Genomic DNA, 16,037 nt, shown 5'->3' with positions numbered 1-16,037 from the left:
AGGGAATAGAGGGTTTCCTACTTCGAGAACTTACCTGGAGTAACTTAGGACAGCTACAGAAGACACAGCCTGAGACACAAGTGTTCCATATGTATTTGCAAGTGATTTGAGAGGCAGCCTCATTACCGTATGGACTGGAGGCAGACAGGCCGAATTCTTCCCCTACCTCGGTCAGGAATTAGCTGACAAGTAACTGGCAAGGCCTTGGACAAAGCATTTTTGTCCCCAGCCCTTAGTTTCCGATTTGTAAAGTGGAGATAGAGTCGTAAGATTATTGTGAAAATCAGATTAATAAATTCATAGTGAAATTGCTATATAAACTGAAAAGCACTATATGAATATGAGTACATATTCTATTTTTATTATAAGAGTCCAATACATTTCCTTACAGATTCATAATACTTACTTTTTCTAATTAGAAGTCCTATTCTCTGAGTCTATATTAGTACAAAATAAAGCAATCTTCTATCTGATATAGTTGTCTAACTACACGACCAGGTCATGCAAATAAATGACTATGTTTTAAAGTCCTTCTAATTTTCAAATTAAAAAAATGCTTTCAAATAGGGAATAAAAGTATAAATTTACCTGTGTTTTGAAGCAGTAGAAAGGTAAACCAAAAACTATTTAAAAATGGTTACTATGGGGCAAGAAACAGAAAAAGGAACTGAACGTCCAAATATATATTTACTAGGGAACCCTGTAAAAGCTTTATGTAATCAAAAAGTATAATTATTTCAGAAATAAAAAGCTAAGCAATTCCTAAAAATGAAAAAGAAAAGAATCTAATTGCATAACAAATTGTTGACATAAACACACAGACAAGAATAATTAAAATGCAATATTTTTACAGTCCATCGCTAGTGAGATATATCCTAAGGATAAAAATTACCACAAATAAATCACAGGCTGCATTCAGTAGATTTATTATTAAAGACACTGGTATTGTTATTTTGAAATTATTATATGTGTATGGTTTAGGATAAATCAAACTAGTAATTAGGTGTATGTCATGTCACCAAGATTTTCAATATAAGAAAATATGGAAAGAAAAGCATAAAAACAAATAAATTAATACACAGTAATCATACATTTGAAATAGAAATATCATTTTGGATACACAATTTTTTTCTTATTCTAAAATATACACATTCTCATTGTTATGGACTGAATGTTTGTTTCCCCCCAAAATTCATTTGTTGAAGCTCTAATTTATATTTAGAGGCGGAGCTTTTGGGAGGTAATTAGGTCACAAGAGAGAGCCCTCAAAAGAAGAGACAGGAGAGAAATGACCTCTTTCTCTTTCATGTGAGGTTACAGCAAGATGGTAGCTAGCTACAAGCCAGGAGGCGGGCTCGCACCAGACACCAAATCTGCTGGCACCTTGACCTTGGACTTCCCAGCCTCCAGGACTATGAGAAATAAATGTTGTTGTTTAAGCCATTCAATCTATGGTATTTGTTATAGCAGCCTGAGCTGACAAAGACACCTACCTTCATTTATTTATCTTATTTTAAAAATACATATTATGTAAATACCTGTTCACTGAGCAGTTCCAGAAGCAAAAACAAATCAGTAGCAATGACCACTCCTGGGCCTTCGATTCTGGTCTCAGAACTTAATTTTCCTCCTTGTGAAACTGATTGATTCCAGGTCTGAGTGGAAAATATGTTGAATAGATCTCTGGCACCTTGTGCTGAAAAGCAAGAAAGCTATCAACGATTATAGATGTCAAAGAAAAGAGACAGAGGAAACAATTAGAGCAGCTCCCACTGGCTAATCTGTGGAACAGTTTGAGCATCAATGGAAATGACTGGAAAGGCCTGAAACAGATCTTATACATATATAAAATCATGAGTTAGTAATTATACAAAACAAATAGCACGTGCTCATTGGTTACCTTTGATAGTTACCAGAAGGTTCAAAAAATTGATTTAAAAAAGGGAAAGGATTATGCGTGATGTATTTTGTTGTTTCTGTGTAGAGTTTATTTCATGCTGTTTTTCCAGGGTATCCGCTGCTTCAACTTAGGACAATTCATACGGTCACCAGGCTGCCAAAGCCCATCGTGGAAATAAAGCCATTGTTGAAGGCACTGTTGAGACTGATCACAGGTCAGCTTCTGCCTCTTCACCCCTGCCCCTTCTTCTCCCAAGAGCACTACCTAATAAATACCGTGGATGCTCATCTCCATCACAGGGTTTGCTTCCCAAGAGACCCAACCTGTTGCAAGCGATGACTGCCATGTGTTGTCTACGAATAAATACTAAGATAGGATTTTAGAGCTGAATCTCTTGTTCCTCAGTTGGCAACGAGAACCCCTTCACGGATGGCAAGTGGCGCTCAGATGGACTCTGGCACAAGGTGGCAGTGTAATTCCTAACATTTTCACCAGTTTGGCATACTGGTGGAAGGAAATGCATTAGCTGGTGCAGGGTGTCAGACATTTGAGAAACGGGGGAAACGGTAACAATAAGGAACAGAATTGGGTGAGCTTAAGTGATACTCTGGAAAAATGAAATAACTGAGAATTTCTTTTAAATTTTGCTTAACACACCATACTTAGGGATGCTTTCTGGAGAAAATAACTGGTTAGGAAAATGCATAATGGAATGATATCTGTCCGTATACGTCAACTAAAATACATTGTGTTGCACAATTCTTAATGTGATTTCTATTTTGTTTTTTTAAAATCTAGATAGTTCTGTATATAGATAATTTAAAAGTTTGGAAATACATATACAAAAAGTCCACAGTGATCATCTTTAAAGAGTAAGAGTAAAGAAATACTAACTCTATTTTACATATTTCTATGCCTTTTGATTTTTTATACTGAGTGTGTATTAATGTTAAGTGGGATGAAGTATAAATATTCCTTTTTAAGGAATTTAATGTATATGTATATAAGTGTATATGTATACATATGCATATATATATGTATGTTTTAATATATATTCTTATTTAATGAGATTAAGTATAAATATTTCTTTAAAAAAAAAGAATACCATTGTTGGTTTTACAAGTTTTAGTAGTCTGTTCCTATCATCCTTTTCTCTCTATCAAAACAAATTTTTAACTCTGTACTAGGCTATGGATTTTTCAAAATTATGTTCCCTGACCATAAAGAACTTCAGTAAAATTAACCTTCATCTTTTATGGATTTAAAACAATCTTTACCTTAACTCCACTCAAGTAAGAGCATTTATTAAATTATTTTGTAGTGGACATTAAATTGAACTGGGCCTTGTGCTGTAAGGAAGCATGTAAAAAGTCACAGGAGGCCAGCCCTAATGAGAATACGTTGCATAAGCTACAAAAACATAGTTAAAAATAACCAGAGAGTTGAGGAAAGAAACTTAAAGGAACAAATTCCAAAAAGTGTTGAGCCCTTCCTGGTAGAGAAGTGAACCAAACTGCTTTCCTCCATGAAGGAATGCTGTAGAAAAAGGAGGAAACTACCATAGATTAGAGTAAGAAGAACCTACCCAAACTCTTAATTACCTCTCGGTGACCGTGTGAGGGCTGGCGTGATGAATTAGAATCCCCAGGGGCCCCAGCCTCAGAGCAAGTCTGCTCCCACCCGCCATTTCCCCACAGACCTTCCTGCACATGGACGTACAGCTGTGGACAGGGCAAGGCACATAGGGCCTTCCTAAGAGAAGCAGCCTGCTGAGGACTGGGGACCTGGCAAGAAAAGTCCATCTGAGGCACTTCAGGCTCTCAGTGGATGCAAGCAACCACTACTGAAGTTTGATGGTGAGGCAGGAAGAGGAAGAGAGATCTCCCAAGGGTCAGAAAACTAAGAGCGCGAATAAATAAATAAAGAGCCCTCTGAGCAATTAAAAATCTAGCAGCCGGGGCGCAGAAAGTAACTTGGCTATAAAGTGTACGACAGCCTTGAGATCTTGCTCAGATCCAAGTCCTATCAAAGGGAAAGTCCTGATCCAACCTTCAAAACATTTGAAGCCAGTGGTGATCGAAAACTTACTGAAGCTACAGCAGAGTAGAGACAGCTGACTTTAACCAGATTATACCGACTTAGCCGCCCAGTCTAGAGGCTTGACAGAAAAAAAGACGCTTGATTTGGGGAAGGGGGGTAGTAAATAATATTACTTCAGTCTGTACTGTTCTTTTACTCACAATCCCATCATAAAATCCAGAATTTTGAGACATCCTAAGTGAGAAGAAATGATCTGTTTAAAACAATACATAGTCAAGAGAAAGAAGCCCACAGATGGCATGTTGGAATTATCACAGAGACTTTAAAATATTACAATAAATATTATAAAGAGTCTAACGGAAATGGCATTCAACATATGAAAACAGATGATGAATTACAGCAAAAAGATGGAAACTATCAAAAAAGAAACACATATAAATGCTAGAAAGAAAAAAATGTAGTATCAGACATAAAAAGTTTATCCAATGGCTAATCAGAAAACTGGACACAGCAGATTTTAAAAAGCCATTTGCTTGAATACAGATCAATTAAAATTATCCAAACTGATGCACAAAAAGGAAAAAAAAAAGAAGAAAAAGAACAGAATATCCAAGATCTATGTGGTGATACCAAACTTTCTGACATACATATAATTGAAGTTTCACAAGGAGAGAAGAGAGAGAATTGAACAACACAACAACAACAAAACAAACAAACAGAAAAATAGAGAAGTAGCTCATCAAGAAGAGATGATGGCCAAAAATTGATGAAAGACTGACCCACAGACTAAACATCTTAGCAAACTCTAAGCAGAATAATTCTGAAAACTCCCACCTACTCATGTCTTAGTCAAACTGTTGAAGACCAGAGAAAAAGAGTATACCTTAAAAGCACACAGAGAAAAGTTCCTGTTCTGGAAACCTAATGGTGGAGTGACCTGCGTGGGACTGATCCTCCTACAGATAACAATCATAAACTCAAGACAGACATTTTTATAAACAAAAATGTGAAGGCATCAGTGTGCAACAACAACAAAAAGCAGGCAGAAAACAGGTAAGGAGTCTCCCTTAGAGAAAAAGGAAGCACACTGGGTGACAACCATGCTTATGGGCAAGCCACGCAGCATGGCCAAAAGAAAAAGTAAAATAAAATCATCTATAGAACAGGAGGAAAACAGGGAGATGGTAAAGGAGGAAGAAGAGGAAAATGAAGAGGAAAAAGCAGACAAGTACAAGAAGAAGGAAGAAGAAATGTAGAGATAGCAAGTACACAGAATCAGGAATTAAAAAAATACTTCAGTTTTATCCTCTAAATTCTTAGGCATACACGCTTATCTCTCTGACTTTAAAAATTAGGATAAATCATTACTCTATATAATATTGATTCTATATGTTAATAATTACTCCTAATTGAGATTTCTGTTTTGAGTTTCTAAAGAAAGGTACAGATTACAATTTTTAAAGTACTATTTCATCCTCAATCCAATAGAGGCCATCCCATATATTGAGTAAATTCCTATAACTTAAGTACACATATCATTCTTGCATATATTTGAAGATCAAATGAAATAATATCAGTATACATAAAAGATTTAAGCACCCAGTATATGTATGGGAAATGAATATGGGCCAGATGAGGACATGTTTATAGAAGTAAAAAAACTCAATATGGATTTACACACAAAGAGACACTATAACCTGATAAGTATCTGTAGGTTTCTAGTCCTGTGCTTACTGACGTAAGATTTTTTTCTTAGTTATATAAACATTTAAAAAATATTTATTGATTGCCTTATCTGTCCTAGCACTAAAAAAATATGTAAAAATATATATATTATATGGAGACAGACAATAAATAAAATATATAAAAATATACAATATGCTATATGTTGAAAAATACTAAGGAGAAGCATAAGGCAGGGAAAGTCTCTAGAAATTATGAGTAGGGGGGTCATTGCTTTAAATTAGGTGGCCAGGGAGAGCTTCACTAAAAAGGTGGTGTGTGAGCAAAGCTCTGAGAGATGATGAAGGAAGCCTTGTAAATATCCAGGAGGAGGAACAGCATGAGTGGCAGCTCTGAGCGGGGAGATGCCTAGTGGGTCTGAGAAAAAGCCAGGTGAGCAGCGTGCCTGGGAAAGAGAGTGAGAGGAGAGTAACAGGAGACACAGTCACAGAGGGAAGGAGGGCACAGGGGTGAGGGTCTGGCGAAGCCTTGAATAACACTATCTTTACTCTTAGTGAGGTGAGAAGCCGTTGGAGGAGTGTGACCAGAGAAGTGAAATTATCTGTTTACGGTGGATGATTATTCCAGCTGGTGTGTCTCAGGGTCACTGCTGAAGGGGAGAGACCAGTTAGGAAGCTATAATTGCAGCACGTGAGAGGCCATGGTGGCTTGGCCTGGGTGGTAGCAGTGAAGGTAGTGAGAAGTGTTTGGATTCTTGACCCTATCATCAAATTGTTTACTGTCCACTTACGAGAAAAAGTCCAGACAATTTTAGTAATATTTTCTTAAAAAGAGGAAAATAGATCATTAGGAGCAAAGTGGTATTAATGAAGTTATAAATTTAAGAAGGATTTGGGAAAAAAGTAAATTAAACAAAGTGAGACACATGTGAATGACTAACAGTGTTTAACTAAAAATAATTGCGGATATTCATTGTGTTCACTTCATGCCAGGGACCAGGTAAAGTCCTTTGCTTGCATCATCTCCACCCCCCTAATCTCCACCACAAACCTACGAGTAAGTGGCTGCTACTGCCCCATTCCTACATGAAGAAACCAAAGAAAGTCTGGAAAGGTTAAGGTGTCCAAGGGCCATAGCTGCGATTTCATTACGATCTGTCTCTTACCAGAGACCATGCTCTAAGCCAACACTATTCTGATTCCCTATATAAGGGAGAGATGGGAAGGACCTTCTGAACTGGTGAATCCATGTGAGCGAAGGTTAGGAATTCACAGCGTTTGATGATGCCTGGGTGAGAATGACTGGTCTTGGGCAGAAAGTTCATGGTGGGGAACAGTAAGAACAACAGTGGAGACTGGAAAAGAAGTCCTTGCGAGCTGGGCGGAAAACCTGCAGTTCCATTCACAAGAGAATGAGGATCTACGATGAACATAGGAGAAAAGAGTAATTTACTGGGTGCAGGATGAGTTACAGGCAGGAGAGAGCTGGCAAGTAGAACAGCAAGAAACAAATGTGATAATTCACGTGAGGTAATAAGAGTTGGTAAAATAGGAATGGAAAGGAAAAGATACATCTCAGCCGCATTTCTCAGAAAGAACTTTTTTTTTTCCAAAATCCAACATAGAATTTGGTTCTGAGTTATTTATAAAAAATATAGAATTTAGACTCCAGGCCAGGTCCACAATTAGTTGTATGAACTTGGACAAGTTATTTATCTGGAACATGTCTTCACCCATAAGTGACGTTGTAGTAGATTATCTCTTAATTTTTCTTCCTTCTCTACATTACTGTGATGAAGATTTGTTTACCTGTTTTTAAGCTCTAGCTTAGAACAATGTGAGAGGCTTTAGCATTTATTTCTTTAAAGGCATTAAGATTAAATTTCACCCACAGTGCATGGTACCATGTTTGGAACAGAGAGAAAATGCTCAAAATTATTTCCTGAATCGAAGTGAATTGAATCAAGAAATCATCAAAGAAAAAGAATGAATTCTAATCTCATGCCCATAACTGACAAAGCCTGAATACCAATAAGAAAATGTTCAGAATTTGTCCCTATTCTTTACTGCCCTGCTCACTTTCTCAGCCAGGCCTGTTCCGAGCGTGGTCTCTGGACCAGAACATCAGGATATGTGAGGGCTTGCTGTCCATGCAAATCTCGGTTGCCACTGCAGACGTCCTGACCCAGAAACTCAGAGGTGGCCCAAGAGTCTGTGCTGTTAACAACCTCACAGGTGATTCTTAGCAACACTGAAGTTTGAGAAGAACTGCTCTAAACTACCCTCAAAATCTATTTATTTAGTTATGGCCCAGAATGGGATCCTAGACTTAGAACCAGGGTTTTTGATTAAGATATTTTAAAATACAAAGGTTACTAAATAACTTATATATAATATGATCATGTGACATATAGACATAGCTGTATGCGTACGTGTGTATATAATCATTCCAGGCATTCTTCCAAACTGGAAGTCACCTCACAGCCCCAGGAAGCAAAGCTATACCTGTGATAATAGTTATTCCAGGGGCTTCCATATCTTCCCAGACACCCTTTACTATAAGAATGTCTCCAAGAAGCCAAAGACAGAAGTAGCTTTATCAGGAAGGCCTTGCTCATCATCTCTTTCTAAGCAAGCCATTATACAAAATGAAACAACATAAACAAGATTTGTTTGTTTGCTTGCTTGATTTTTCAACCAGGAAAGATGATCATTTAGAATGGTTTTGCTTCTCAGCTCTTTCTGTATCCTGCTATTCAGCATAATGAAGTAGAGAGAGTGTAAGCTTTGGGAGCTGACAGATATTGGTCCAAAACTTGCTTCTGCTTGTTTTAGCTGTGCAACCTCAGACAAGTTCCCTAATCTCTCTGAGCCCCAGTCCTCATCTGGAAATTAAATAAGACACTGTGATAAGAGCACAGTGTTTGACACAAACGAAGTTTAAAACATATTTGTATTCCCTTCTTCCACTTCTAATTTGTCCATAATTTTTATTTCCAGACCCCTTTTCCCAAACCCTAGAACTGACATAGAGAATAAGCTCCCCTCCACCCCAACCCCAATGGGATGCACTGAGGAAATATGATTTGGGGAAGTGTGTGCACAAATATCTCTAATGCTGATTTCCAGATGCTCTGACCCCACAACTACCCACAGGGAAAAGGAAGAGAAACCACTTCCCACAGCAGGGCTTTCCTCATTTCCAATGCTACAGAAGAGTGATCACAGTTTCCAGAGGAAGACTGTCAGTCTTGGAGGCTCTTGGCTACCAAGAGGGCATTTAATAGCCCCGTCAGCATGACAGGCCTTCGGCCTCACTCCCTATTACTTGTCTGTAACCTACCACTTTACTGTAAGTAAAATCTTATCTTTTACAAAGTAAAGAACAATCGTCTTCAACATTCCACATTCCTACTTTCTCGGCTTCCATTTTGTCTGAATGATAACAGAGGACACACAGGGAACAACTCTACTTCTTACTGGTTAGTCAACAAAGAGCCACTTACGATAACATTCACTCCAAACAGAACTCATCCATGCGCTATCTTGGGCCAGGATCCACTTTCTTACCTAAACCTGAGAAATCTGTCTTTTGGTGGCTCTATCTCAGAACACTTGGGAGTGGCATTGCTGATAACAAACATCGCCAGTGTATAGGAGGATGAACAGTTAGCCGCTGAAGTTCTATCCTCTTTTATCTCTTTGGCACTGTTTACATTAAAGTTCTAATTCTAAAGTCCTCCACTTTGTGCCTACATCAGGCTTGTAAAGTCAGGAATTATAGAAATTATAGGCATAAAAAAAATTAGTTCAAAAGCCTTGTGATAGCCATACCATGTGAGAAATACTCTTGTCTGAATAGTAAAATACTTCAGATCTTTAGTTCAGTTAATACATATCTTTGCAAAAAGAGAAAGAGGAGTGTGATGGGGGAGGGGATGGGCGTGGGGAGGGAGCGGTGTAGGATTTTGCATTGATTATGGGGCCTCCGTGGGCTAAAAAAACAATAGCGCATTTCATTTTAGGTTTAAGCTAAATGAAATACAAAAATAAAACCACATGCATTTCTCCTTTGGCATCACAGGCTCAAGGGTAGAGTATTATCAAATTAGATGCGCTCTGACTGCAAATTATTTAAAGTTACAGAACAGTTCTAAATTCTTGATGTTTATCCCTTCTAAATCTTAAGAATTCTTTCCGCATTATAGGACCAAACAAATAGAAACAGGCAATGAAGATGAGAGGCCTTTGGTTCTGAATTTACTCTGCTGCGTGTGGGGCGAGGTCAAATCCACTACAAGTGTGTGGTCTCGCCGCTGCTTTCCTGACACCCTGCCTACCTGCAGGTGGGCAGGGAGCTCTCTCAGGCTAGCGCATGCCCTTCTCCATATGGAAGCAGGACCACCCACTCACATCAAACCAATTAACAACATCTCTGCTTGGCCCTTGCCTCCTCATTTCATCCTACAACCTGCCATCAATTCAAGTTTATTCATTATCATTCAACAGGAGGCCTTTTTTGTTTCTGAGAATTTTTCTTAATCACTAAAAATGAATTCTCTTAGGCTACAAGCTTACCAGGGCAAAGCAAAATATATGTTTTGTGATAGCAAAAACGGGCTAAATGGTACAGTTGTGGCCAATGTTACTTGAGTTAATTCTATCTGGCAACACTTCGGGCTCGATCAGCTTACAGAGATGTTTTCTTTTCTGCTCCAGGATTCCCAAAGACATTCCTGGTTTCAAAGAACAGAACAGTTTATTATTTCAGTCTGTGTTAGTACTTGGAGACCAAAGAGATCTGTTATATTGCTCTTTATAGTCTGTTAGTAACCACCAAGCCAAGATTCACGTTGCATTCTCTTTTTTATGATGACTTCTGCTGACACACAGTGAGTTAGGTTGATTCCGCTCAATGACTATAAAATAGCGACTGTATTACTTGACAAATAAGCTGTGCCCCCAGCTCAACTCTTGAAACTCAAAGGGGTATATGTCCTTAGATAGACAAATGCATAGATAGATACTTACGGATACATACATACAGATATATAATATTTGTCTCTGCCATGGAAAGAACTCTTATTTTGTTGTTATTAACTCTTTCAATCATTAAGTATCTAAGGTTGTGAATTCACCCAGTCAAATTTGCAAATATAATGGTTTTCTTTATTTAAGGCGGTCAAAAGGGAATGGGATTTATATTTATTAAGCACCTATTATGTACTTGGATTCATGCCAGGTGTTTCATATTTGTTCTATCATTTAAAATTTCACAGCCTTCTAAATCTCATCCTATAATTCAGAGTTGATGTATCACCAATACAGTTTTCATGGAGGAAAGGCACTCCAATCAACAGGGATGGTTGGAAGCATTTAAGTTCAGGATCGAAGAGACCAGGACACACATTCTGCCTCTACTATGTGTTCTTGAACGTCACATCCTTGTTTTTTATTATAAACTGGGGATAATAAAACTACCTCAGGATGTGTTTGTAAAGATTAAAGGAGACAATGCAAAAAAGCAGCTGGAAAGTAGGACCTCAACGTCGGTTTGCTTCTTCTTCCTCTCCTTCCTCTCTCTACAGGTTTCTCTCCTATCTCATACTCCACTTCTGTTGGCTTGTCAACTAAAAAATCAGAAAATGGTAAAACTGAAAGCAGTCTTAGCGACCATCAAGTGACCTCATTCAACAAATGAACAGAATAAGGTCCAAAGTGTTTAGAGACATTGACACAGCTAAGTGGTGGCAAACTTAGTAAAACAAACAAACAAACAAAACCAAAACACACCCACATTTGATGCCGTTTCTGTTATACCTAGCTGAGGTACATAGCTAAAGTAAAGATGAGTCATGCGTTACTCCCCCTCCATAGCCCTCTCATTCTAAACTTAATTAAGACTTCTTAACCCTCCTACACTGTTGGTGGGAATGTAAATTGGTGCAGCCACTATGGAAAACAGTATGGAGGTTCCTCAAAAAAACTAAAAATAGAGTTACCATATGACCCAGCAATCCTACTCCTAACACTGTTCACAATAGCCAAGACATGGAAACAACCTAAATGTCCATTGACAGATGAATGGATAAAGAACATATGGTATATATATATATATATATATATATATATATATATATATATATATATATATACACACACACACATATATATATACAATGGAATATTACTCAGACATAAAAAAAGAACGAAATAATGCCATTTGCAGCAACATGGATGGACCTAGAGATTATCATACTAAGTGAAGTTAAGTCAGACAGAGAAAGACAAATAACATATTCTATCACTTAGAGGTGGAATCTAAAATATGATACAAATGAACTTATTTATGAAACAGAAACAGACTCACAGACAGAGAACAGACTTGTGGTTGTCAAGGGGGAGGAGTGTGGAGGAGGGAAGGAGTGGGAGTTTGGGATTAGCAGATGGAAACTATTATATACAGAATGGATAAACAACAAGGTCCTACTGTATAGCACAGGGAAATATACTCAATATCCTGTGATAATGGAAAAGAATATGAAAAATAACATATATATGTATAACTGAATCACTTTGTTGTATAGTAGAAGTTAACACAACATTGTAAATCAACTATACTTCAATAAAATAAATTTTAAAAAAAGAATCCTTCAACCTCTGTGTGTAATGCAAACTGTGAATGTATAGTTCCATGTGCCTCAAAATGTATATAGTGACAGCCTACAAATATTATCCACATGCCCTACTTAACAGTTGCAGCTCCTGTTCAGATAATCATTGCTATGCAGAAATGCTGGCTCACTATTGCTGGATATTTTTCAAGAATAGACAGACATCTGAATATTGATGTATCAATAGAATTTTTTTCTATTTTTTTAAGCATTAAGAAGGCCAAACAAACCACCAGTTTTGTCTTCTAGAATAATGGATAAAGTGAAGAAACAAGGATTCAACGATCTAAGACCATCCATACAAGGTCAGCACTCGGTAAAGGAATTAGGGGAGAATAGACAACTCTTTTTCCTCGTACTTGCTGTTTCCACTGCCTTTCATTTTAAATTGGGTAAAAAGTGAGCTTTCATGAGCTTGTTCTATCATACTTCCTCTGCATTCTTTGAAGACCACAGCTCACAGATAAGCCCTTAGCAAACAGTTGTCAAGTGATGCACTGGTTGTGGGACTGGTACTAATTTCCTTCACCTCCCATATACACTTCCTTGATTGCTTCATTCTTTCTCCAAACATTCATCCCATAAACACTCGCTGAGCACTCACAACCTTTCAGGCCCTGTGCTGGAGGTGACGAAGAAGTAGATAAGAAACAGCTCTACCCTCAAAGAACTCCAAGTCTAGAGGAGGACATGGATACAGAATCGAGTAACTCTTTTTGATGGTATATAAAAGTTATATCGGGGATGATTCCCTTTCAAGTGGCATTTACTTTACTTCCCACCACATCTCACATGGCCACAGAAGAGCTCAGAAGCTTAAAAAAAAAGAGCAGCTGTCAGTAATGATCAACACAACGGCGAGACGTGGTGTATGAGAACGGATACAGGTGGTTTTATAAGGACCATGTGATTGTGTGGGACACGCATGTTGAACAGAGACTGCAGACACCTAGCTCCACACTTCCTTTTGCAGACTGTGGTGTCAGTGAGCCATGCGTGTAAGGCTTTGTTTCCAGAATAGGAAGACTGATTAACCTGTGAAGTTCTGTATTACTCATCTCAGCAATCATTTGCTTTTCCCGATGCAACACATAAAACTTGTACAAGACACAGCAAAGGAACTTAGTGAGGTCACCCACATTAATGTAGGACATGTTTCTATTGACAAGCCGTGGGGACACTATCTGTTAAAATGTATAACAAAGCCAAAAGATGCTGGGCTTAAACAAACAGCATCTCTGAGAATCTCAGATGGAAACTTATAATTGTATGACAGTTTGGGGGTAAACGATTCAGCAATTTTTATTTAAATTAAGCTACCCAAAACTATTCTAGATGAAATTATATTCTGGATACCTATTATTTGCATGGTACTCTTTAGATACTGTAGAGAGAAGAAGATATTCAAAATATGCTTCTAATCCTCAAGGAATTTGCAATCCAGTTGGTGGAGGAAGTTTTAGGCACGTGAAAAAAAGAAGTAGCAAAACCAGGCACACGCAATACATTTCCAAATGACTGATGTTGATAATCAGAGATATGTATAGAGTTAAATAACCATAATTATGAGTTAGAGCAATCTAGAAAGAAATCGTACTTGATGTGAGCTTTGGAAAAGAGAACCAGTCGGATAAAACAGAAGAATAAGAGAAAGAGGAATAAGAATAGGGGAGAAAGGAGAGTGGATCAAAGGCAGAGGAGTGGGAAAGTGGGAAAGCTTTAGGGAAGTTTAGGAAACAGGATTGGACTTGGCTGAGGCAGGAGAAGAATAAGAACTAGGGCTGAGAATCAGGAGGAAATCAGACTAGCGAGAACATGAATGCAAAGCCAAGGAGTTCAGACTTCCTTCCACAGGTACTGCTGAGCCACTGAATACTTCTCATCAGCAGAATGATGTGATAAACCTGGACACTGTGTGCAGGAGAAAGAGCAGGAATTAGAGGTAGGACCAAGTATGTGGGGAGAGATGAGAGGTTCCCATGATGCTAATCATTTGGCATTTCTTCAGATGAATATATTCTCTAAATAGCTTGCTCAGTATCTATTTAGTAAGGTGTGAAGGAATGTTCTATAGGCCTAGATTATATGCCACTTTATATTAAAACTAGTTGTATTATGGCTACTGAATATAACATTGTCACTGTTTTGGAACTTTCTGGTTTTCAAGTTAAAAATTGTTTCTCACTTTTCAGAATTCAGGCTTTCCCTCTTTTCCCCCCCTGTGATTCCTTGTAACATTCAAATTCTTGGCATGGGTTTAAAATGTAGATCATGAAGCCCACCATTTACCCCAGAAAATAGTGCTATACAGTGCATTATTCATTTTCAGAATTTCAGGGCATTGAACTGCCGACCCAGAGGAACTCTCAGCTGGCTGGTTTCAAGCTTGATGGTGTGGCCTTCTTTGCACTGTGCAACTTCCTAGCACGTGTCATCAATATACTAAACCCAGGTGGGTCAGTGTCAGTGAGGATATAAGTTTGTTCAGTTTTCATTCTTGGGCATTGCCTCTTCTGGCAGGAGTAAGACCAAGATTCATCTGGCCGATTATGAAAATGACATAACTGGAGAACTGAGTGACATGGCATTCATTCTGATGTATCATATAGATATTATAACATCACACAGACAGGGAGCCCAGACAGCTGCAGGGCTAGCACATCTCATTCCCTGAACGTGATTAGGACCAATTGAGCTTTCCCTCTTAACTATTCAGTTCAATAAAGTCGGTTTGACAGCTCTAGGATGGCTGCCACCCACTTGGGCAGAAACCAGGTGGAGCCATGCTCTAAGGTTCAGATTTGCATGATCACAGAGCCTAGGTCACCCAAGGGTAAGGTTAAATTTGACTATATCTCACCTTCCCCGATCTGGTCCTGAACTTGATAAGGTGGCTCTGGGGTTACCTCTTCAGCTCTTACTCATATCTGCTAAAAAAAAAACACACGTGGGCAGCAGAATAGTCTTTCTTGGATTCGGTAGTAAATCACATGACTTTATCTACCATATAACCTTATTGGACTGTAAAATTCTTTAACACTGAACCAACTGAGAGAAATGAAATCCATTAAGTAATGAGGCACCATAATTCACAGTATCGATCTGTAGTCTTTTTTTTAATGTAGCCTACTTTAGTAGATCAGACACCGAAAGACCCCTACTCATTTCCTCATGCCCATGCCAAATAAAATATTCCATCCCCCCCAAAAAATTTATGGAACAAAACTCTAAACAGAAAGATGAATACGGGCTTTGGTAACACTGTGTTTTATTAAATCTTTCAATCAAGAATTCTTGAGACCAAAAAATATACAGAAATTACCATAATTAGAAACTTTAGATCTCTAAGAGACCTTCATAAGTGATCAATAAAACTACCCTAAGTTTCAAAACTGATCATACTGTATGAGTAGAATATTGTGATAAGCAAGTTGATGGTTGTTAACCATTCTGTATGAGTGAGGTTCTGTCAGTTGTGGAGAAAGAATTGGTGGTTTTGTTCACACACACACCAAAGATGAGTGTAAGAAAACCCCCACCACCACTGAAAGTATAGACCTCGCCAAGAAAGTATGAATTCTCTCTGAACATGTCCTGTCATCCTGCTATATGTTTCAATCCAAAGCTTAGACTCTGTCCACATAATCCTATATAGGAGAAGGGAAGCCATTTCTCCCTAAAAAGAGCCTTCCTCAACAGCTGCTATCGGGGGGTTGACAGAGCACCACACTATGCGGCCCA

General features: G+C 38.2%; 1 protein-coding gene across 1 annotated transcript in view; it reads right to left on the bottom strand.

Annotated features, from left to right (window-relative positions):
- LOC309644460 (uncharacterized protein) overlaps positions 1-16,037 on the bottom strand; it is a 377,358-nt gene that overhangs the window by 82,209 nt on the left and 279,112 nt on the right. The window contains exon 7 of the mRNA XM_082428192.1: positions 1,539-1,696. Coding sequence (XP_082284318.1) covers positions 1,539-1,696 — 158 coding nt within the window. The remainder of the gene's footprint in view (positions 1-1,538; positions 1,697-16,037) is intronic.

Source organism: Balaenoptera physalus, assembly GCF_965194825.1.
Source record: "Balaenoptera physalus genome assembly, chromosome: 1".
Classification (NCBI taxonomy): domain Eukaryota; kingdom Metazoa; phylum Chordata; class Mammalia; order Artiodactyla; family Balaenopteridae; genus Balaenoptera; species Balaenoptera physalus.
Note: the sequence above shows the minus strand (reverse complement) of the source record. Positions and strands in the feature narration are given on the sequence as shown.